Raw genomic sequence first — 25,189 nt, forward strand, 5'->3', positions numbered from 1 at the left:
CACCGGTTCTTTAAAACTACCTTTAAGAGATTAGTAATAAATTTTAAATGATTGAATAAAAACTAAAAAAATTCATTCATATGCCAGTTACCCGCTCTCAGGGCACATTAGGCGTAAGAGTGAAGGTCTTCAAAATTTTGCAATGTAATAACCTATTAAGCGCCAAGTGCAGATGCGCCCAGGTCAACAGATGATTACCCCCTCTAAAAATAATTCAGATAACTTCATTGTGCTGTAACTCAAACGTAATATAAATTTAAGAAGCAATTGAAATCCAGCAGTGCCACTGAACTAATGAACTGATATTATCATATACCTAATGCCTGCAGTAATGTAAGATCCTTAAAACTGAAATGCTTAGACGACTATACTCATGGCAACTGATGCCAAGAGATTTCTCGGGCTAACAAGAATATGCAATTTGTGACATATGAACATCCACAAACAGATGTATCAAAAATAGTGTGTACAGTTCACCAGCTGATTACTGGTAGATTGAAGTATAAGATCCTTTGCAACATGATCTCCATTCCTTTTGACGTCATTTGACCAAAAAAATTAATGTAAGGTATTCTAGAAGGAAATGAAAGTACTGTTGTACATCAATTCAACAGATGCACGTCGTTAATGTTCACTTAGCTTCACCATCTTGTTTGATTTGACCAGCAGGACCAGCAGGTTGCATAAGCGTGGAGAGCCCTTGACCAAAAGATCTCCATAATCGGGACTGAAAGGAAGTACCTTCTGTAATGGTTGGAGTGGCACCCTCTGGTGTCAGCTCCACTGAAACAGCAGCTGCAAGGTCCAATTTTTTAAGTCTTATAGTGCCCAAAATTTGCTCTGGGAGCTCACTCTCCATCTGTCCTTCCAGAAGGAAAGCCAGGTCGACGGTGAGGGTAGTAATGTACCCAATGGCAAGATGCACAATTGCGTTCGCAACAATAGATGATCCAATATCCACGTCAACCTCTATGAAATTGGATCCTTGCAAGTATCTGCAATGAGGCACAACAAAGAACCCAACTCTTCCTTAATCTCAGACCTCGAAAGATCCAAAACAATTTTATAAAAATCACATTTCCACCTATGTGACAAATCAACTGGAACGGACTGCAAACACAGATATCCTCACCAAGTTGTTCAAACTTACAACCCTCGAGGTAACAACCCCGTAGAAAGGGATGCCTAGTTGGAAAACCTAAACTAGCCATCAAAGTTTACAACGCCATCAGCGTTTACAATATTATTGAACAATTCTACCAAAACCTGACTAGGCCAGTTTGCAAACAAAAGAAAGTCTAAATAACTGAAGAACATCAAAAGAAAACCCCAGTACATCAATCCGGAACCAAGGTAACTTGCAATAGGATTCCACTCTGAACGAATCCAAACAGAACCAAATGAAATGAGTGACCATCCATGAACAACAACAGTGTACAGGCAACCACAATAACGGATAGAAACCGTTGGAAATCTTGGTGTATATGAATGTGACCTGCAAGTGAGGGATCTGCCAAGAATGCAAATAGCCTGCTCTCCAACTGCTGTTTTAACAATCCACGGCCCTTCAGATATATTTGCTATAAGCTTCAAGCGGTTGTTCTTAAATACATCGTCTCCCTTCAAGAAGCGGTCCCACACAGATCCCTCCTCAAACTCATTGAATGTTACAAAGTATGAAACTACACTGTAGTGCTCCTTGCTTGGGATCTGAAATAACAGCAGTTGGCTTAAAACTCGCTCTCTGACTGATATAATATCACTATCCGACCAAGATCTCAACCAGAAACATCAAGGATACTTGAATAAACGTTCTTGAAGAAACTTCTCAAACGATCATGAAGGGCAATTTAAGCCGTAGAAGGTCTTACAGACGCTAACATATAACGTGTTCTTAGGACCATCGTATGGTTCAAATATTTGGATCTTCAATACACACAATTGGAGTAAGGTTAATCTCTTTTGAAATCTCTTATAACAAGGGAACTCCTAAACACCAGCACTTGCTTCCGAATAGGAAATACGCTAATGATTGCAGCATGACATAAAATCTACTATGATCTCTGAATGCTCCGGAGGAAAAAGAACGCCTTAGTTCCCAGGAAAATCAAATGAAGTTAGAAGAAGATTCCAAATTGTCTGACAACAGATCATTAGAATAAATTCGCCTTCGAAATTTACTTATTCGACTGCCATCCAAAAACGAAGTAGGAACCACTGACCTGGAGATTAAAGGCCCACACAAAAGGCTTCTGGGCACAAGCCTTCTGTGCTCGATCTAAAGCCAATCTGACCCTGTTGGTGGATTGTTGCATAACACAATCGATTCTGGAACTGCTCTTCAACCAGTCCAATGCCAGGGGCCGAAGTAAACACTCACCTCCAGGAATTTTTACTCTGTCTGCCAAGTACTGAGGGCCCCGTACAGTGAAAAATCCTCCTGGAATAGAAGTCCATCCTGTGCTACCATCACTAATATCAACGTAAGACAATGAGCCCCCTTCCTGGAGCTGTGCCGTCCATTCTAAGCTCTGTGTCTTTTCTTCAGCTTGAGCATTGTTTTCACTTTGCTCCATAATTGAATTCCTTGCTGTGACCAGGAGTTCTTATCAACAAATTACTTGCAGATCTCTCGGTATTAGCGAAGGATTGTAGCTCCACCCAAAGTAGGAGTAAGTCTTCAAAAACGCATGGAGCGACTTTCACGGCAACCTTCCAGGAGAAACCACCTTCAAACGTACGATCGGAAAAATATGGAACCTGACACAACTAGTTCACCCGCAATACACTCAACCTCTGGCCTTGGTCCTCAACAATCCTGCAAAGCCCTTTCACGCCTTTTCAATCCATGACTTTCCCCGCGTCATGATCCAACAGCAAACCTCGACCAGCGTTGGTAAAATCAAACAAATCGCCAAACACCTCACGAACTAAAAATCATTCTCAAGCTCCACCAACTCCAGATCATCAAATGACGCGTCAATCAACCCTACGTGCTTAAATTCCACGCTCCTCCAAATAAGCTCCAACTCAACACCCTCGAATCCCCTAATGGAACAAACCACCTGACATCGAATCGAAGCCAGAAGACTCCAAAGCCTCTCTCTCTCTCACTCTCTCTCACTCTCTATCTCGGACTATCTCGCTACTAATCAACTCCCTGATCAGATTGCCAAAGCGTCATCCTCAACCCTAAACTAATCCTTAGAATACACACAATGAAATCCAAGGGAAAAGAATGGCCACGTGGGGCAGGACCCCGCCAGCAGAAGCTCTGACAATGAGGAGATCTCACTCAGAACAGATCAGCGAGGCTGCGATGCGATGGCCGCAATGGCTGCAAGACAAGCGCATTCGTCGAAACGGGGGCAGGCATCCCAGATATCCATCCCACGCCCCTACGCAACACCTCCACCTCGTTGGAGGTGCGAGACGGTCGAAACGCCGGGTCCTACCCGGGGTTTGGCCCCTCCCGCCCTCTCTCGTTCCCAATTGGGCTGCAACTTACCCTCCGGGTTCCATCCCGGCCTTCCGTTTCCTTCGGTGGAGATCAAAGCCTAAATCGCTCTCAGCAACGCTTCAAAAAATCACTTGCAACCCTCCTGAAGTAAATAATTTGAGCTTGTAATCGTATATATCCTTGTTTTGAAAGTGTTGAAAAATAGGAAAGACGCTAAGAAAAACATGTGACGACATAAGAATTACAACGATGACAACAACGATAACAATAATATTAGTTGATTGAGAAACATTTTTGTGATCTATTTGAAATATACATATATAAATAAATAAATAAATAATTTCTTGTTATTTTTGTAACAGAATTCCATTATTGCATGCAGCAATGAAAAAATATATAAAAATGATATGATTGCTTAATAATTACTTTTAGGAATTAAATTGGATTAAAATATTTTAACTAGTATTTACCATTTTTCAGTTAATCTGATATTCTAATAGTAACTCTATTTTTTAAAGATGATAAAGTTCTTTTCATCCATCAAATTCCAAATACAATAGGTTTTGATACATTTAAAATATATAAATTATTCAATAACTAAACATTAATTAAACATACAATTTTCTATTTTTATTGTAAAATTTTACATCTTTTAGAAAAATAAAAACAATATATGTTTTGAGACATATATATATATATATATATATGTGTGTGTGTCTCAAAACATATCTATATATATATATATATATATATATATGTCTTTTTTCTTTTTTCTTTTTTCTTTTTTTAAATACATATAAATAAATTAATTTTATAATTTTATAATTTATCAAAATCTTTTATGTTTAGAACTTCTATTTTTCTAAAATAATATTAGTTTTCAAAAAGAATTTACATTATAACAATTTGATGGGCTTATTATATATTATAAATATTATACAAAAGTTGCTATAAGTACACTTCAAATTGCTATACACACACCTAAGGCTTCTTCAAATTAGCTGCTTTGTAACCTATTCTTTTGAATTCTATTGTGAATTACAAACCTACTTTTGTACTTTCTAGTCCTAGCATAAGTTCCAGATTTCCTTCATTTCTTCCTTGTCTTGGTGCAAGTCTTTACACCATTTCCAAACCCCCCCCCCCCCTCTCCCCCCCAATTCTCAATCTTAACATTGTCCCATGACCATGTCCCTAATCCCAACGTTGTTCCTAGTGCTCTCCCTAATCTAAGCACAAGTCCTAATTCAAGCATTGTTCTAAAGCCTTGTCCAAGTCTTACTCCTTAATTCTGCAATATCAATTTTTTGAGTTTTAAATTTTTTAAATTTTTCTTAGTTATAATTAGATCTAACATGTGTATGGTTTGAAATAAAAATATTATTGCCAAATAAGATAAAACAAAATGTAGATTAAAAGACAAAAGAAAAAGAAGAAGAAAAAAATCAAACCAAACTGAAATAATCTTGTATGTTTTTTACAATCTATTATTTAAAAAATCTTTTATTTTATTATACTTTGTGGTGACATGAATTGATAGAAATAAATTCACTCTTAATTTGTGATAATTTACAATCTTTATGGAAAAAATTCAATTTTTTAAAAATAACACAATTGAGTATTAATTAAATAATTTGAATTTAACTTAAAATAGACTTAAGGTTGTAGTTTTGCAAGATGCATAATATTTTTAAATTCTATAAATAAAACACTTATTGTGTAGATGTGGTTGTTAATTAGAATAAAAATATATTATATGTTCATGATAATCATCTTTAATTCAGATCATAGAGGTAGATAAGAATATCAAACTACAAAAATAATATCTTAGGAAAGTAATTTAGTTATAATATTTGCACATATTGTTCATTATTGGTATTCAATTACTACTAGCTAAATTGTAAAATTATTCATGGTCTTAATGTGAGACATTATAATTGGACTATTAATATACAAAGATTTATAACAATTTAATTTGTTTTATTTTAAATATAATTAAAATTTTACAAACATATATATATATATATATATATACACACACTTATATATTTATATCTAAAATTAGGGTGTCAATTTTACAATAGTTCAACCTATTAATAGACTTAAATAAATGAAAAATGTTTAAATTAATAGATATCAAATGTTTTAGATTAAATGTATTTATATTTTTGTGATTAAAATTTGATCTGTATTAAGTTTGGTGAACAAAAAGAACACATGAATCAAGGTCTATTTCAAACTATAATAATTCTCATAGAACATCCATTAATCATGCAGAAAATCACACAAGAATACCCTTAAATTTTTAAAACGATTCTTGATCCTACTTTCTAAACTTAATTGACAAGGTTACATTGATACAATTTTTTCAACTAAAGTCTTTGCATATCTATTCTAAAAAAGTGCATAATTTATATTTTGAATCTAAACCGTTTTCTGAAAAATCCCTATATGTTTCCAATACATATTTTGTTTATTCTTTCAAAGGCAATAATAAAGGGTGACATTAAAGATTGGTTTTAGAGGGTATTGAACTTTGCTTCATTTACATTTAAGAATCGAAATTGATTACAAGTTTCACATTTCACGTGTCGCATATTTGTTCCATTTTTTCGACCCACCAACCTCTATTGCTGATTATTGTTTCGATTTGTAATTTTTGTAATTCTTGTTATTTTGTTGTGTTTGCAGATCCCTATACCAAAATGTAAATACAATTTCAAAGGTAGATTCGCCACAAGAAGAAAAGTGTTGGCTAATCAAGCTCAGTATTCTTCCTCGTCGTCGTCTTCTTCGCCGTCACCAGCTTCGTCGCCCACGCCTTCTTCTTCATCTTGAGGTGGTGGTGGGTCTGGTTTGGGAGGAAGATCAGTGGCCTCGACCATTTGTTTGCGGTACTCTTTCTGCACCGGAGGCGGCATGGATGGCTTGAACGGCTCATTCTTAACTCCATAGCCTACATACACGTTGCTGAAGCTCGTAGGGGTGGCAACGCAGTAAGCGCCTGGCCATAGATGTGATCGAAGGCATACCACCTGGTGTTTCAGGCCTTTGATGCTTGAGCTCTTGCATATCGACCAAGCTTTGACACCTTCCATGCCGAGGAGATCTTTGTCTTCGGAGATTGGCCTCAGTGGACCAGGCTGTTCTTCCTCCTGTGGCACCTCCTCCTGCTCCGCCTCCTCCTCCTCTTCCTCATCTTGCGCTTCTTCATCATCCTCACCTTCCTCGCCCTCGACTGCTTCCTCTCCGTCGGCCTCTAGCTGATCCTCACCTTCGGATTCCGGCTCCTCGTACTTGGTGGATCTTCCTTGCTTTGAAATCATGGCGTTCTTGTGCACCCACTCCTCCAGAGCCACCAATTGTTCCGTAGGCGGCATGGTAAAATCTTCAGCTGGTGTGACAGTTTGTTCGCCCCCGTCATCCTCCGAAGCCTGCGCCCTTCAACTAATTACGAGGGTTTTTTCCAAAAGAAACTATAGGATTAAAATAGCAAAGTGTTGCCTGTGACGCTGTGCATGCTGGAGATGATGGTGCTCGGGGCATAACTCTCACCGAGTAAAACCCAGCAGGAGCGATTTGCGTTGCATGTGCGATCCTTGCGATTTGGGCTCGTAGATAGTTCAGTTCGATTCCAGGAAAGGGCGGATATCCTGACACTTCTGCCTGCATCAATGAGGGGGTATCTGAGCTATGTTCAAAGTCAGGTTGGATTCATGTCTATAAATAAGTGTTGACGAAGGTTGCTTCAAGTGAGCAGAGTAACTGGTTTTGTCATGGTGTGTTGTACCTCCGGGTCGCCAGTCAGATATTTCTTTAATTGTCTCGCTGTTTTGACCTGTAATGGTGTCACTGGAGGCAGCTTCTGACATGCATCCCCTGGTCTGTGGCAATACCAGTATACCATTGCGTTAGTACCTACTCCTTCCTCCAGTGGGATGCCATCTACGGGACGGCCCCAATTTTTGGACTTCTTTGGCTTCTCTTCCCCTTCTTGTCCTTCTTCACCTTCCTCGACATCTTCCTCCTCTACATCACCATTTGCTCCCTCTTTCAGAGTGCTCTCAAACACATAGTAGTTGCTGCCATCCCAGTCACCAAGTTATCGTTCATGGAAATCCATTTACAGGGGAGTTTTGCATGTAAACCAGCGCAAAATGTTTGCATATCATTGGAGAACAGGGAAACAACGTAGACTTGTCTTGATTGTTGGTTTTACTTGGAGATGCCAAGAAATTTGCCGAAAAAGCGGACTGTTTCAATGCCGAATGTTGGATCATCTCCCAGTTGCTTCAAAGCCAGAATGACGAGGTATGTGTCTAATCGCCCAATTCCGCAGCCACAGGCGTCGAAGAAAACACTGTCCATCAGCATGTTTTGTGCTTCAAACTCGTTTACTGGTGGTTCTTCGGGTTCCTCCGGAGGATCATCCTCCTCTTCTCCTTCGTCCTCATTCTTCGGTTCTTCCTTCACTGCAGGTTCCGGCTCTTTCTGACTTTTGTTGACATTTTCAGTAAAATGAAACAAACAACTTTGTTCAATTGTATGGATGTAGTTTTCCTTCGAAAATATTTGACCATAGGATAGACTTAATCTGACGCCCTAATAACCACTATGTCGATTGACGAAAATGGATTCCAACTGAATACCAGAAGAGGGAAAAAAATTGCTTGACAGGTTTCACGTCCGAGGGATCTCGTCCCCTTTTGACCGGCTTGTCCCCTTCATGCGACACGAATCGCGTTTTTTTAAGAAGGAAGCTTGATTCGAGGATGTCCACAGCGTTCTTCGCCTTCGCTTGTAAAACCTGCACACACCCAAACTCTAAATTAAGCATCACGACACAAAAATCTTGGCTTCCGTGATGCATGATCTGATAATTGACAGAAAACCTCTGCAGACACGTAAAATTCCGACAGAAAAAAAAACTACTCAGAATGTTTCGCAAGTCTGCATCGTTTGGAGTAGCGTAGAATGTCGCGAATGTGCTTACAGTGCGCACAATCTCAGAGATGTGCGTGAATGCGTCATCTCCGGTGCTGGTGCTGATGGTTTTCAAGTAAGCCAAGGCGTCTTCCACTGTCATGCCCGCCATTGTACTATTCCACACTTAGATCGTTTTCACTCCAGCATTGTGTCCTCACGCGCCGTTGTCGGCAAAAATTACTCGCAAGCGAAACCTCCGCATCGTACAACCATCGCTCATGTATCTCAAGGGTGGACAGATAATTGGAAATGGTGGTGCCGTAACAAGGGCGAAGCTGACGACGCTGGAAGACAGCGAAATTAGGGCTTGCTCCGTTGGGCAAGGAGTAAGGGGGCCCTTAGTAGTTGTAAAATTAGGTCCAATTCCTGGATTTCAGTTGACTACCCACTACACCAATATTTGGGGACAAACATATTCTCAAACGAATTTCTATTATAGTTCAACACAAGTCACTACAACCAACAATGAGTCCTCATGGATTAGAAGGGGACTTGCAAAGAAAAAGTGATGGCGATAATAATGTATTCTCATCCATGAATTGACGTAATAGGATGTCATTCATATATGTGAGTGCTTTTCCAAAAAACCAAAAGTATGCAAAGTAACAATAATCATCTTCATCATTTCTTGATTGTTTCATTAAATTTCGAATGTTTGAATATTATATATTTGTATTTAATTATTCTGATATTTTTTAAAAATCTAATAAAGGTCATAATATGTAGATAGTAATTTTGATTGTATGAGCTTTTGACATATATTTGTTAAAAATTTAGTGTCTACTCTTAAAATCCATTGATTGGTTGAAGTGTAGGCAATGTCAAATTTTAGCCAATTATAAAATTATATTGATTGAATTGATGTTTTAGAAATAAAATTCAAGGGCATTTTAAAATGATTATTATGATTATCATCATTAATAAGGATTATGACACATAGAATTACATTTAAGATGGTTATTTGTTATAAAAATGAAGTGACATGCCTTGCTATAGAGATCAAAGACCATGGTAATCTCTTCCTTTCAATGTTGCATATTTGCATGGTGGAAACATAGCAGGAATTTTTATTGCATTAACTGCTTCATGAGCCTTCTTATGCTTAATTGTCCATAAATTGCTCTTGTTTTTAGAATTTGTAGCTCTTATTTAAATCCTAATGAAATCACTCCTTATTCTTCTTAAATCACCAAAGTAATCAAGCCCAACCTCTACCATTAACTCACACTTACAATAGTAAATCACTCACAAAATGCATGCCCAAAGAAATTTCTTTTCTTGATTTTTAATTTAATTTATTTTTTTGTTTGGTAATTGTTCCCCTTCATAGTCACATCTATCACATCTACAAATTAAGGCACTGAACTCTACTATTAAGATTTGAAACACCAGCAAGCTCGCGCCTGCCTACCAGTTGCAGCACATCGATTGATATCAAGCAGTTCAGTAGCACTCGCCACCTCTACCTAATCACCCACTTGCAAAAAAAAATTAGTGAGGGTTGGCCCAACACACTGCACCCCCAGCTGCAAACCTTATTGTGGCAAAGTTCTCCGCCTCCGTTCCCTTCTACAGCAGAACCTCGACACGATCTTATGTCGGTAGGACCAGAACACAAGCAGTTGATCCCAACAATAAGGGAGTGAAGAAAAAAACAATGAACCACCTCTAGCTCCACAGTGCAGCACTGCACTATTGACAACAAAAAATAAAAACTCCCAACTCGAAAATCGCACATTAAAGCAAGAGAGAATTTGACGATACTTGCCGAGTATCTCAATGAACCACGAGACCGCCATCGACCTATCACTCCATGCTACAAACTCAAGTCTTGGTGCATCACCATTGACGGTGACCGCTAGCTCGATCAGCTTAGACCCACGAGAATCTTGAATTCAGTTGCAATGATGATCCAAAACAAAACAAAAAGAAACCTGGCAACGACTGCACCGCAACTTCAAGCGTCGCTGCCACCTAGAGAAGATACCCACTCAATGACGCAACAACCCACATCGTAGGGACCAGGCTGGATAAAGGAAAAAGAAAACGAAGGAGGAATCTAACCAATCTGTCGCAATGCTACCAACGAGCGATAACAATCCCGACCACTAGGACACCATGCGGATACCACCAACCGTAGAATCAGGAAGAACCAAGTGCTAAATCCAGGACCGCTTATTGCCGCGTAATAATGTGAGCAAGGAGATTAAGGCAATAACAGCAATACTCTCAAGTTGCTGCTTCCCCTAAGTCGGAACTTGCTCCAACTAGCACCGCAACTCCACTTGAAAGAGCTTCACGACTTGAAGCAGTCGCCAGAGACACAGCAACCAAGTTGCAACCAGAGAACTGCCATAGCACCTCATCGAGGCATAGAAAAAACCCAAAGAGAAGAGCTTCGTCGTTGGAGAAAAAACGAGCTCCGGAACTACCAACGCCTCTTGATTAAAGCAGCTCCACATACAAAATTTTCAACGGGGCCCAGAAGATACTCCGCAGCCACACACGTGGAAAATAAAAACACACATAGGAAGAAATCCGCAGGGATCAGAGTCCGAGACTTATCTCAAACAAAAAACAAGAAAAGAAGGTAGAAGGATCCGGGGTAGCTTAGACTCCTATTGACAAAGAGGCAGCCTCTTGCCTTTCCCTTCATCTTCTCTTTTTTCTTTTTCTTTTCATCTTATCCTTATACCTTCTCATCTTCTCATTTTTTCTTCTTTTCTCTTTTTGATTCTACAATATTTTTTCTTTGTCTACTCCTTTGATTTGCTTCTGATTTGTTTTTATATATATATATATATATATATATATCTATATTTTAAGAACTATTAATAAATAAAGTTTTTCTTTTCTTTTCTTTTGAATTGGTTTGAATCAACAATTCTGTCTTAGCTTCCTATCTTAATTAAGAATCCAGGACAACAAAGGTTATTCCTATTGGACCATCATTTGGTATTAGCTAACTTAAAGAAAAACATATTCAACTTAGAAATTTGTCTTAATAAAATTTATCCTAGGTTGCATATCTACTATTAAAAGTATTTTTTTTTTATTTATCTAAGAATTCTACTACTAACTTACAAAACTTGTGATTTTAAGCTTAAAAATTATATTTTTGTATTAAATATGTAAGTGAATCGATTTGATGAGTCACACAATAGAATGTGCCATTGAAATTGTGTATTAGTCTAAAAGAATATAACAAGAAAAGATATTGTGTGCTAATAATAAAGTTAGTGGTAATGCAAAGATAGCAACAATAGATTGAGCTTATTATTAATTGTGATCCTTTGACATGTTGGCATTAGTGGACTTTTAAAAATGTTGCCTTCTTCAATATTTGGTGTGGACTTTATGTTTATTTAAAGGCATTTGTATAAGCAGTTTTTATGATAAAAACAATAGAAGGAACAAACTAAAATTGAGATGTAAATATACAATTAGAAAAAACATGTGCAATTAATAATAGGAGATGCAAATTGTAACAAGTGCAATATTTTGCTATAAAACAATTATGATTGTAGCATAGAAAGATGAGCGGCTAAAATGCAAATCAAAGATAAAAGAAAAAATAAGGAAGAAATGAGATTAAAAAGGAAAAGAAGGCAATATCATAGTAAATAATTTAGAAATAAGATTAATAATATCAATTCCAATTCAGGTGGAAAAAAATTGTAGGAAAAAAACCTGTCTTGTATTAATAACATATGAGTGTATTACTTTTAAAATTTTGCTTAGATTTATATCCTTGACACTTTGCTAAGAAAAAATAACTTAATATATATTTATTAATTTAAAAGAATAGTTGAAGAACCATCTCAATTATGTGAATTATTTTTACAAGATTTTCAAGCACTTACAAGAACAACTTAATGTAGGAAGTTTTCAATGTAATAAAATTTTAAAAAAGAAATGAATTTTTTAGTAGAAAATTTTATTGACATAATTGAAAAAATTAAGACTTTATAATTAGAAAAGTAAATAGAAGGTACAATTCAACAAGAAAAAAATAATTATAAGCAATAAAAATATCTAAGAATTAAATTTAAATTTTTTGAATAATAAAGATTCATATAAAAATTATATAATTTCTTTGAAGTGGTGATTAAGAAGAATAATGAGAAATATTGTTGAAAATCCAAGAATGATGGTTGGAGTTGCAAAAAAAACTATAAAAAACACATTGGATAAGTATAGTGGTGAAATTGTAAAAAAATGGCTTGATAAAAAATCTAATAATGCATACATGAACTACATTAGATAAATACTATTAGAACTAAGTACTTGGTTAAAAATTTGAAATATTTGGGAGAACAATACAAAGAAGCACTTAGCAAATTAAAAACTTGAAAGAAAATATAAATACTAAAAGTTTTTTAAGCCAACTTTGAAGGATTGTTTAATAAATTTGTTTAGATTGTCTCATATGATTAATTTTTTATAAAAAATATTCATATAAAATTCTATATATATATATATATATATTAAATTTTTTATTAGTATTACAAGTATTAACTATTTATATAAGGTTGTGTACAAAGGCCTTGAATAAGATGCAATTATATCAAGGATATAATTATGAAAAAACTATAAAAAAATAATACACTTTTGTATTGCTAAAAGGGAGAAAAAGAAAAGAAAAAGAAACATATATAAGGAGAGAGAAGAAAAATAAAAATAAATAAATAAAAAACAAATTAGAATGACGCATGCCTACGAAAAGAATCTAGAGAGACTTGAATCAAGATTGGAGTATAAGAAAGGTCTTAATTAGATTAAAAATGATGTCAATCTTACCTTCATATATACAAGCTACTAAAAAGGTCTTAAAAATGCTTCTTTAGAATTCCAAGGCTTGTAGTTAAAGCATCAAATTTTAGGTTGCTTCCAACACAACTTTTGTAGAGAAAGAAACTTATAGGACAAATTTCAACACCTATATGGGATGTCAATAAAAGCCTAAATATCTAATATGTATCTATAAATCTTCTATAGAGTTTTTTAAAGAAGATGTTATCTACCTAACATATTTCTACCTATTTCTAATTAATCTTATTTACCATTTTTATTTTGATTAAACTGCCACGGGCATATATATTTACCTCAATAGTTACTTATATAATTAAGTAGAAGTAGATAAAATAAAATAATTTCATAAAGTCTTCTAGAAAAGCTTCCTAGAAGCTTCATAGACATGGTTTTGACTTTAGATGTGTTTGTAGGTTAGAAACTTGGTCAAAAAGCTAACCATGTATTGGTAGCTTGTGAAACAAGTTATCTCCGTGTAGTAACTTGTGGAATAAGTCAACTACGTGGCGCATACATAGATAACTTTCCTTGCAAGATAAGACATGTGGCTAGTAAAGTCAACACATGTTGGGGGTCCTATAGGATATCGCCACGTAGTTCTTAGTTAGATAGTATATATGGAGGCAAGAGTGAAGCCTTCTTCACTCTTGTTAACACATTCCTAGTTATTAGTCTTATACTAAGACTTTCTAATCTTCTTGTCTTTAGCAATAGCCATTCTAATTCAATAATATATCATTTTTGACATACTTTCTAGTTCTCTTTAGTGATAGAAGAGTGTATTGAAGATTTTATTTTTTTGAGATTTATGTCTTTGAAAGTTTGACAAGAGTGCTAACATATTATTTGTGTCTTGTTTTAGAAGTGAGTGGATTATCCTACTTCTATTGCTATATTTTGAAGGTTGTCAACTACCCATCTTTAAAAAAAAAGTCTTGTTTTCTAACATTGATTTTTTTCCTAAAGAAAGTGGATTACTCCTCTTTGTAGGATTTGTTTTTAGAGGTTGCAGATTACCCTCATCTAATTTAATTTTTGAATTTGTTTGAGTTGTCTATGGAAGGAAAGATTATGGATGCTACTTTAAATGAAAGTGAGAACAGATTTGCAACTATTGCAAATCTTCATGAGCTTGTCAACACTCTAAGAGTGGAAATCTCACATATTTCTAATATGAATCATGGAAGTACTATGCCTACACCTATAGAAGAAGTTTAGAATCTACGGCAAGAAGTTATGCAATTAAAAGAAGCAAGTAGATCAACATCACAACCAAATCCAAGGAGTTTTGCTTCTACAAGTATGACATAGATAAGGATTAGTATGCTTGAGAAGTTTGATGGAACAAAATCAAAATTTTGAGGATTTTTTCAACAAGTGAAGCTCTATCTAAGGCTGCATCCTTTCCAATATCCTCATGGATTTACTCAAGTCGGATTTATAGGTGCACTACTATGAAAAAGTGCTCTCTCATAGTTTGCACCTTTAATGGAAAAAGATTCACGACTCCTTTATGATTTGAATTCATTCTTGGAAGTATTTACGATCACATTCGGAGAAAGTGATTAAGAATGAGTAGCACAGACCAAGCTTTTATCTTTATGGCAAGAATCACGATCAGCCACTACATATGCTACCAAATTATAAAATCTTGCTTGCGACGTGGATTAGAATGACAAAGCACTTATCAACGAATTTTGATATGAATTGAAGGATAGCATCAAAGATTTTTTATTAAAAATGTCGAAAGTAGAATCTTTGAAACAATTTATTACTCAAGCCATTGCATGCGACAATCATTTATTTAGAATGCGTCAAGAATAAAGATTTGGTTAGAGAAGAGCAAGTTAAGTAATGGCAGCAGCTCTCAAGTTTTTTGAAACGTATTCGTCAAAGCTGGAACCAATGCAAATTAATATGATACATTTTAAACCTCTCACAAAGCAGGAAAAGACTCGATGTCACCAAGAGGGGTTGTGTTTATATTATGAAGAAGCTAAGTACACTACTCAATATTGTCCAAAGAAGCAACACAATTACAAAATGAGGAGCACAATTACCAAAGAAGATAATGTGTCAGAAAATGAGTTTCTCTAACTATAATAGGGGTTGCGCGACTAAAATCATATGCAGCACCTAGTAAAGGTCCTATCCTCTCTTCAGATCCCTCACCTTATTTTATAATAGAAGTATATTTAAGACCTAATAATTACAAAGTCTTTGCCTTGTTAGATTCACGAGCCTCAGCATATTTTATAGACAAAGATTTTGCCAAAAATCAAAAAATACCTTCAGTGAAGAAAGTTAAATCCATACATGTAGAAGTTATAGATGGTCGTTCGTTGTTTTCTAGAAATGTTATCCATGAAACTATTCTTTTAGATATAGCAATTAAAGATCATAATAACGTAGTAGTATTTAATGTAATAAAATCTCCTTCTAATCCAGTTATTTTAGGATTATCATGGCTAGAAAAATATAATCCTCAAATAGATTGGATTTCTCGTAACCTTAACTTTCTTGATAGTATAATCTAAGATTGCATTAGCAAAATAGAAGTACGTAAGTCCAATAAGTCCAAACTTTTACTAGTAGATGCAAAAGCCTTCATGTACGCTGCAAAAGAAGGATCGTCATTTGTTATATATGCTACATCCATTTCTAATGGTGAAACAATGCCAAGTAGTATTCCTAAGAAATATCAAGAATTCCAAGATGTTTTTGAAAAAAAGAATACAGATATTCTCCTCAAGCATTGATCTTATGATTATTCAATTGATCTACAAGAAAGAGCTCAACCACCATTTAGACCAATCTACAGCTTATTGCCAAATGAGTTGGCTATATTAAAAGAATATATTGATGAGAATTTGGCAAAGAACTTCATATGCCATTTTAAATGTCTAACTGGGACTCCTATCTTATTTGTGAAGAAGAAAGATGGATCTCTACGAATGTGTGTAGATTATCGAGGACTCAACAAGATCACCATCAAAAATAGGTATCCTTTGAATTTCATTTCAAGGCTTCTTGACCAACTCAATCAAGCAAAGATCTATACCAAAATAGATCTATGAAGAGCATACAACTTAGTTCGTATCAAAGAAAGAGATAAATGGAAGACTGCTTTTTGAACAAGATATGGATATTTTGAATATAATGTCATGCCTTTTGGACTCATGAATGCACCAGCTACTTTTCAACATCTTATAAATGATATTTTTTGTGATTTTTTAGATGATTTTATCATTTGCTATTTAGATAACATTCTAATCTTCTCTAAGAATACAAAAGAACATGAACTTCATCTTCATTGCATGTTATAGAAACTTAGAGATACAGGATTATATGCCAAGTTGGAAAAGTTTGTATTCCACACTACTCAAGTTGACTTTTTAGGATACATCATTTCCAATGAAGGCCTTATGATCTTTCCCAAGAAGGTTCAAACTATCATAGATTAGAAGATTCCAAGAACAATATGAGATGTGCAATGCCTTTTGAGCTTTGCTAATTACTATCAAATCTTCATCAAGAATTTTTTTCAAGTTGCAACTTTACTTATTCGTTTGACTTGTAAAGACAAACTTGAGTGGAATGAAGAAGCAAAAGCATCATATGATGCTATAAAGAAAGAATTTATTTTTGTACCAATCTTATATTGCATTGACTCCTCGAAGGTATTTTTTATGAAAACAGATGCGTCAAATTTTGCTATACGTGCCATGTTGTCACAAATGGAAACAGATGACAAACTCCATCCAATAGCTTTTTATTCGAGAATTTTTTTAGCAACTGAGATCAATTATGAGATCCATCACAAAGAGATTTTTGCAATCATGGATTCATTTTATGAATGGCATCATTATCTAGAAGGCACCTCAAGTCCAGTTACTATGTATATTGTGATTGCTCGTTTTACTTATTTCGAAAGAAACTCCTAGAATAAATCCGTATAGGGAGATTCGAACATGAGGAATGACTAGTTGCTTAAGCGTTCACGTTAGGGTCACACAATCAATTACCTTCTGAATGTATCATCTCTATTTCCAATATCTGAACACACAAGGAAACTATAATCTCATCCTTCACCTTATCGATCTCTTCCTTACAACAATTCAGTCATACCAATAACTGCTATTTCTACCAATATATTCACCTTCACAATCTCCAACCGTAATACTACGCCCTCATAGCTTTCAACACACAATTACCCTCATTCCAATCATTGGAATTCTTCACACAGAACTGCCATTCACATTATAGTATTTCACACAAACACAGACTCATTCTCTCTGCTGAACTACAATAAGATTTCAGCATTCAATCTTTCTTCTTCTCAAATAATACCAATCACATTTCCATTCCATAATTTACTTCACAATATTCAGAAACTTTCAATCCTCTTATTCAAAGAAAATAACAAACAAAAGAAAAGAAGTAGCACCAAGCTTACCCCAGCTCATTCTATCACAATCTAGCCCTCGGCTTACGACTCTCACAGTCTGACCCTCGGGTTACGACTCTCACACTCTGGCACCTTAATTAACTTCTAAAACTCCTATATACTTTTCCCTGATTTCTTCAGATTCTAACCGTAATTCTGTAATTAACCGCTTTTAATAACTAAATCACTCATCCATCCTCTTGAATTTCTTATTATATGGACTATTAATATATTTTATTAATATCTTTAAAAAATGAATTAATATCTATTCTACATAGCCCCACTCCTATCTGTGCAGCGTCCTCGCAAACACTCAATTGATACCTATCTAAAAATTATCTAACAAATCTCTACAAAAATTGCAATCCCTCTAGCTTATCTAATTAATCAATTGCCGGAGTATCTATTATTGGTTCTACCGATTCCGGTTCCAACTGCAAATCTTCTTCTTCTTCCTCCAATCTTTCCATCGGCTTCTACCTCAATTGAGTTGAAAGGTCTTTATTGTACTCACTGAGTACATGGACTTGAGCCTCTAGTTTCAAGATCTGGACATCCTGAAGTTCCAATTGTTGCTGCTGACTCATCCATTCTGGAATATCTTCAATCGACACTTGTGACCGGTTCCTCACTATTATTTCTTAACTAGAACTACTACTCTCGAAAATACAAGAAATACAAGAAAATGGCACTCCAGCCAATCCAAAACAACACCACAGAATGACTTTAACTGGTGCCCCACTCCTATTCTTTTACTACTTAGTGATAATAACAACATGTTACCCATACTGTCCGTGAAAGGTAATGGAAAGTAATATTTTTTGGTGGCCGTATTTAACTTTTGAAAATCTTGACATATCCTGATTTTTTCATTCTTCTTCGGTACCATCACGATTGGCGACACCCATACACTATGCGAAACAGGATAAATAAAACCCATGTCGAGAAGTTTATCCAATTCTTCTTTCACTAAAAAGGAATATTTTGGATTAAGCCGATATTGTCTTTGATGAACTGGCATAACACCCTCCTCCAAAATAATCTGGTGCTCACACACGTCAACTGGAATTCCTTTCAAATCCGCATACGACCACGCAAAGGCAGATTTGTGACAGATGAAAAACTATTTTCAAGCATTCAATTCTGTACCTATAATACCGACATATATTTTAATTAGTTGTGGCATTTCGTTGGTGCTCAGGTTAATAGATTGACACACAGGGTCTTCAACAACCTCTGATTTAATTGTCTTCTCCTGATCTGAATATCTTGTATTATCTGACATATGAGAACCATCCAAATCTGGTTCCAATGTGCTGATTCTATTGACTGCGGAATTATTCATCTATTTGGTAATAGCATGATCTGAGTTAGTCGCATCCTCCTAATACAGTAAATATTTGTCGGGACTTTCACATTGGTAGATCCCTACCTTTGTTGTTGAAGTATTTTGTCCTACCTCAAATTACGGTGAACCTATAGCATCGTCATCTACCTCAATCGATTGACTCTCATTTTTTGATGTAAATTCTGATTCTGGTAATTGAGATTCTCCATGATATTGTATCGAATACATCTGTAGAACAATCTGGTCTCGATCTTTTTCAATTTTCAATGTGCCTCGAGCACAATTGTTCTTAGCTTTGGCTTGATAAAGCCAAGGTCTGTCCAATAAAATGAGATACAATAATGTAGAACTCTGTAATCAGAATACAATATAATCAATTTTGTATGTCAATTCCATGATTACAGTGGCACTATTGCATAAGATTCTCATTGACTTTACCCAACTATAATCTGCCATTTGCAAGACCAATGTTGTAGGTAGCAATTGCTTTAGATCTAAGTCCTCTATTGTATCTGCATTCATTAGATTCACACTGGAGCCACCATCGACTTATACCTCTGGAATTAAAACGCCATCAATTGATACATCGATTGTTGGTGCTTTCAGATCTGGGTTTAAGCTAACTTCATGAATTTCTTTAGTATGGGATCTTTGTCGTATTAGCACTGAATTCAATGTAGATTGACATTCTGGTGCTATAGCCAAAAGTTGCTTCATTTTAATTGAAGGTTGAATAACATCTAAATCCTTCAAAATGTCGTAGGATTCCATATTGAAAGTAATTCTCAATGCTCTTTTGCATTTCATTGGTTTTGATTTTACTCCATGAGGTAAGATAGTCTTCCACCCTAGCCTCGAAATTGGAACAGCAGCCAGGGCTTCTTTGGAATTCTCACCCCCGAGATGATCTTTCAACCGGTAGGACATTTCTCGAAACTACGTAGAGATCGAAACTGCTTGTAACGGAACCGAAGCCTCCGTAAATGGGACCTCATTGGATTCTGCCACCGATTCACATTTCATACTGGGTACAGAGCACGTAATAGGACCTAGATTGGATGGTCCCCTAATTGGATCAAATTAGTCTTTTGCATCAGGATTATCCAAATATTGAATTGGTCCTTTTCTCTTTTGTTGATTCCAGGTAAGAACGGCTTGGACACATTCCACCCGATTTACCGAAGAATCTTGAGGACCTCGATTTATCTCCTCAAATTTTTCTTGGCTTTGGATTTGCTAATCCTAATTATTGACATTAAATGGAGCATTACATTGCTGATATGTATGCCCCGACTGCTTGTAATTTCCACAAATTGGCGCATAATCGTTAGTGGCTCTGGGATTGGGACATTCATTAGTATAATGACCAATATATCTGCAACAAAAATAATGAAGTGGTCTTCTTGCACCTCCATTAGGCATATTGGGTGCCTCCATCAGTATATACCTACTAGACTTGTTCCATGTAGGGTTAAAAAATGATCCTGGTTGTCCCGTTGGTATTGAGGGAACTTGGTTTGATGACATCGGTGGAGCATATTGCTCATACCTCTGCTGCTCCTTACCATAATTCTGGGGGTTCGATGCACACCCCAGATTAAAATTGGAACTTTGAAAGTTATTGAATGCTCGATTTTGTCAATTAAATCGATTTCCATTCCATCTTAACCTATTATTCGTTTGTACTTAATTGACATCCCACAAAGTTGGTTGAGTCATTATCTGGTTATTGAGTTGTTTTTACTTCCATAAATTCCAACAGTTGGTGGTAATATGCTTGCCCCCGCAAAAGGTACATTGTACAGTCATTTGGGGTGGTAAAGGACATTCTGTTACTAAATGACCTTGCCCCTTTCAATTACTGCACTAGACATTGGGATGCATATTGGTTGGTTTATGCCTTTTTTCTTTATCCTTAGCCAGATTCACAGCCAATTCATCCATTTTTTTAATCAATGTTAACAGCAATGATTCATTGGGATCTCTTGATATCAATGCATTTGGCAATTCCTTCGTAGGTATTGATTTTTGATACATGAAATAAGGTGCATACGGATGTGATGATGATGGTGGTACACCTTGTAATGGAACAGAATCTACTATTCCCTATGGAATTGTACCATAATCATTCTTTCTCAAATAACTTTTCGATGTATCATTCCAATTTGTCATTTGATAACCTCCTTGAGATGGAATCATCGTGGCTCCAATTGTTAAGTTCTGATCATAGTGACATTCCTCCCTTACTTTCGCTCGCTCAAGAGATGATGCAATGGTGGCTAATTGGGCCTCCTTTACAAACATTTTTAATTCTGGTGGGTGTAGTCCATTAACCAATATGGACAAGACAAACGATTCCGACATTTGGTTATTTGGCCATTTTCGAAGTATATCTGCTACACGACCATAATATGACTGTACCACTTCCCCTGGTGCCATTCTACTAGTCATTAATTTTTCTCTAAGACGTTCTTCAAAACCAATTGGTCAAAAATGGGCTAAAAATATATTTTTCAATGCCTCCCAATTGATAAATTGTTCCACAGGTTGGGAGTTATACCAATCAAATGCTGAATCTTTCAATGCCGTTGGTAGCCATCACAATCAAATATCTTCAATTCTTCCATTATTGGCTATATACGCCGTCAAGAATTGAGACAAATATTAATCTAGATCCGCACTTGGCAAACCCCAAAAAGTAGGTAATGGCATGACACTAGTCATACAATCGCCTACTACACCTATTTGTACTGCAATCGGAATGGCTGGTCTTCCTGACACCATTGAATTTCTTATTCCGCTAAACTCCATTTTAAAATAATCTCTGCTTTTCTTTATTCTAATTTTCGAGCTCTCAATGCTCCTCGATTTATTGTTATTTTTTGCAAATAGTTTTATTAGTAGAATTACAGGTGAAAACATCAGATTTTAAATACAATATAGTTATCTTTATTGGTGACCAATTTGTGCCAATCTGAAGAGCCACTATTGCTCGTTTCAGCGGTACCCCCTATTGAAAAAATACTCAATGGAGTACCAAATTCTTCTATGCCTCCTTCTCTTTTAATTAACGGCCTCAAGATTTCCACTGGAATGTTAACAAAATTTCTTGCAAGTGTTCTTGGCAATTTTTCTAATAATACATATGATTGCAGAATTAACAGTCTGTCCGGTTCTTGATATGTTCGGATGCGCCAACAAGCTTGCAACCATGATTTAATCCAATTCTTTTGATGCTTGCTTTTAAGATTATATTCTTGCTCCTTTCTAAGCAAGTTCCTTCCTTGCGTTCTTTCCTATCTTTCTCTCAACTGATTTATTTTCCTCGATGCAATGCCCTCGTTCTTATTAATCATAATCTTGCTTCAAACACTACTAAAATCGTCTTCCATTGCCAATTTTCTCACACGTTTGGTAATTAATTCCTAACACTCAAAGCTATTATCACTCCCCGGCAGCAGTGCCAAAATGTGATTGCTCATTATACTTATTCCGAAAGAAACCTCCTAGAATAAATCCGTATAGGGAGATTCGAACATGAGGAATGACTAGTTGCTTAAGCGTTCACGTTAGAGTCACACAATCAATTACCTCTTGAATGTATCGTTTCTATTTCCAATATTTGAACACACAAGGAAACTATAATCTCCTCCTTCACCTTATCGATCTCTTCCTTACAACAATTCAGTCATACCAATAACTGCTATTTCTACCAATATATTCACCTTCATAATCTCCAACTGTAATATTGCGCCCTCACAGCTTTCAACACACAATTACCCTCATTCCAATCATTGGAATTCTTCACACAGAACTGCCATTCATATTATAGTGTTTCACACAAATAGAGACTCATTCTCTTTGCTGAACTACAATAAGATTTCAGCATTCAATCTTTCTTCTTCTCAAATAATACCAATCACATTTCCATTCCATAATTTACTTCACAATATTCAAAAACTCTCAATCCTCTTATTCAAAGAAAATAACAAACAAAAGAAAAGAGGTAGCATCAAGCTTACCCCGGCTCACACTATCACAGTGATGGCACCTTAATTAACTTCTACAACTCCTATATACTTTTCCCTGATTCTCTCGATTCTAATCATAATTCTGTAATTAACCGCTTTTAATAACTAAATCACTCATCCGTCCTCTTGAATTTCCTATTATATGGACTATTAATATATTTTACCAATATCTTTCAAAAACGAATTAATATGTATTCTATATATACAGACCATAAGAACCTTGAGTACTTTGTGTCAGCACGTGTCTTGAATCATCATCAAGCCTGTTGGAGCATGTCTTTATCTAGATTCAATTTCTAGATCACTTATCGACTTAAAAAATAACAAGTTCTATTGAACGCTCTTTCTAGATGTTCTTATCTTGCACCAAAAGAAGGAGATGCATCTTTTGATCAACAAAGATCAATTCTCTTGAAGCCTGAGTATTTTCATCTTCGAGTTATAAAATCAACATTAACTATTGATTCAATATTTGTGAAGCAAATTCAATCAAGCATGTCCTTTGATCTTCTTGTTCAGGATATCAAGGATACTTCCTCTAAGTCCCATGATACTTCCAAGTTTGAATTCAAGAATAATTGATTATATTTTGAATGATGCCTATATGTTCCAAAAGGTGAAGCTCAATTACGTGTTCTTCAAGCTTGTTATGACTTTCTAGCAGCAGGACATTTTGGGTACAATAAAACTTTGGAAATAATATCCAAGGATTTTTGGTAGCCGCAAATGTAGAAGACAGTGAAAGATTTTGTACAATCTTGTGATGTTTGCTCAAGATCAAAAACTCCTCGTCATCGACCTTACAGACTTCTTCAGCCATTACTCATTCCACAACAACCATGGTCTTTTGTTTTTATGGATTTCATCACAGATCTTCTAATCTCAGGTTCTTATGACTCTATATTCATGAAAGTAGATCGTTTTACTAAGATAGCATATTTTATATTATATACAAAATCTATCACAGGTGAAAAAACAACTAAGCTTTTTATTGGCAATATCTATCGCTAGCATGGATTGCCAAAGGATATTGTATTAGATAGGGGGACTCAATTTGTATCAAAATTTTAGAAAACTCTATTCAAGATTCTAAAGATGGATATAAAGCTTTCTTCTGCTTTTCATCCTCAAACTGATGGACAAACAAAACGGGTAAATCAAGTTTTGGAGTAGTATTTGAGATATACCATCAACTATCATCAAGATGAATTGACAACTCTTTTACCATTGGTAGAGTTTGCATAAAATAATTTGGTACATTTTTCTACTCAACAAACAGATTTCTATGCCAATTATGGTTATCATCCACGTCTTGATACTTTTGACTTTTCAAAAGTTGATAATCTTGCGGTGGAAGATTTAGCAAATCGCTTGTCAGAGCTACATACAACAATAAAGATATAATTAAAGGAAGCTTAAGAACGAAAAAAGACCAACGTGGATGCCTATTGCAAGGAGCAACCACAATATAATATAGGTGACAAGGTATGGTTACTTCCTCGTAATATCAAGACTACTCGTCCTTCTGATAAATTAGATTTTCATAGGTTAGGACCTTATCCTATTTGTGAACAAATCAATCCTATTGCATATCCATTACATCTACCGCAGTCTATAAAGATCCATCCTATATTTCACATATCTCTTTTGGAGCCGTATAAGATAGTAAATATTTTGAGAAGAAGACAAATGCCACCTCCTTCCATAGAAGTGGATAATGTTAGGGACATAGTCCTTAGACCTTTCTAGAGATAAGTTTCTAGAACCTTCTAGAAAGAAGTCTCTAGAAACTTCCAGAAGATTCCTTGAATATTCTATTAGAATATTCTTCAAAGATTCCCTAAAGATTCTTTGAAGATTCCCTAAAGATTCCCTTAGAAGGCTCTAGAAGATTCTTAGAATATTCTAGTAGATTCTTAGAATATTCTAGTAGATTCTAGGAAGTTACTTGAGAAGCTTCCTAGCTCTTGGGTAGTTGCTCGAGAAGCTTCATAGTTCTTGGGAAGCTTCTTGATGCGCTTTCTTAGAACCATAGGCCAGTAGTATATATAGGAGTCGAGGATGAAGAGTTCTTCAGTCTCGACAACACATCTCTTGGAGTTCTA

At 35.6% G+C, this 25,189-nt stretch overlaps 2 protein-coding genes across 2 annotated transcripts; both read right to left on the reverse strand.

The window, feature by feature from the left end:
- Positions 1-204: 204 nt before the first annotated feature.
- Positions 205-3,453, reverse strand: LOC112294589 (protein ENHANCED DISEASE RESISTANCE 2-like). Its single transcript, XM_024545219.3, has 3 exons — positions 2,223-3,453; positions 1,496-1,710; positions 205-995 (listed from the first exon to the last, which is right to left on the reverse strand). Exons 1-3 carry the CDS (start codon positions 2,574-2,576, stop codon positions 632-634), a joined length of 933 nt encoding a protein of 310 aa, XP_024400987.1. The 5' UTR covers positions 2,577-3,453; the 3' UTR covers positions 205-631.
- Positions 3,454-5,977: 2,524 nt separating this feature from the next.
- LOC112294066 (flagellar radial spoke protein 4) lies at positions 5,978-9,015 on the reverse strand. The gene is made up of 6 exons (XM_024544196.3): positions 8,454-9,015; positions 8,110-8,267; positions 7,680-7,955; positions 7,251-7,542; positions 7,016-7,126; positions 5,978-6,894 (listed from the first exon to the last, which is right to left on the reverse strand). The coding sequence occupies exons 1-6, from the start codon at positions 8,553-8,555 to the stop codon at positions 6,226-6,228; spliced, it is 1,608 nt and encodes a 535-aa protein (XP_024399964.1). The 5' UTR covers positions 8,556-9,015; the 3' UTR covers positions 5,978-6,225.
- Between the last annotated feature and the right edge of the window lie 16,174 nt (positions 9,016-25,189).

The sequence above is a fragment of the Physcomitrium patens genome, chromosome 17 (genome assembly GCF_059467195.1).
Source record: "Physcomitrium patens ecotype Gransden chromosome 17, ASM5946719v1, whole genome shotgun sequence".
Taxonomy (NCBI): Eukaryota; Viridiplantae; Streptophyta; class Bryopsida; order Funariales; family Funariaceae; genus Physcomitrium; species Physcomitrium patens.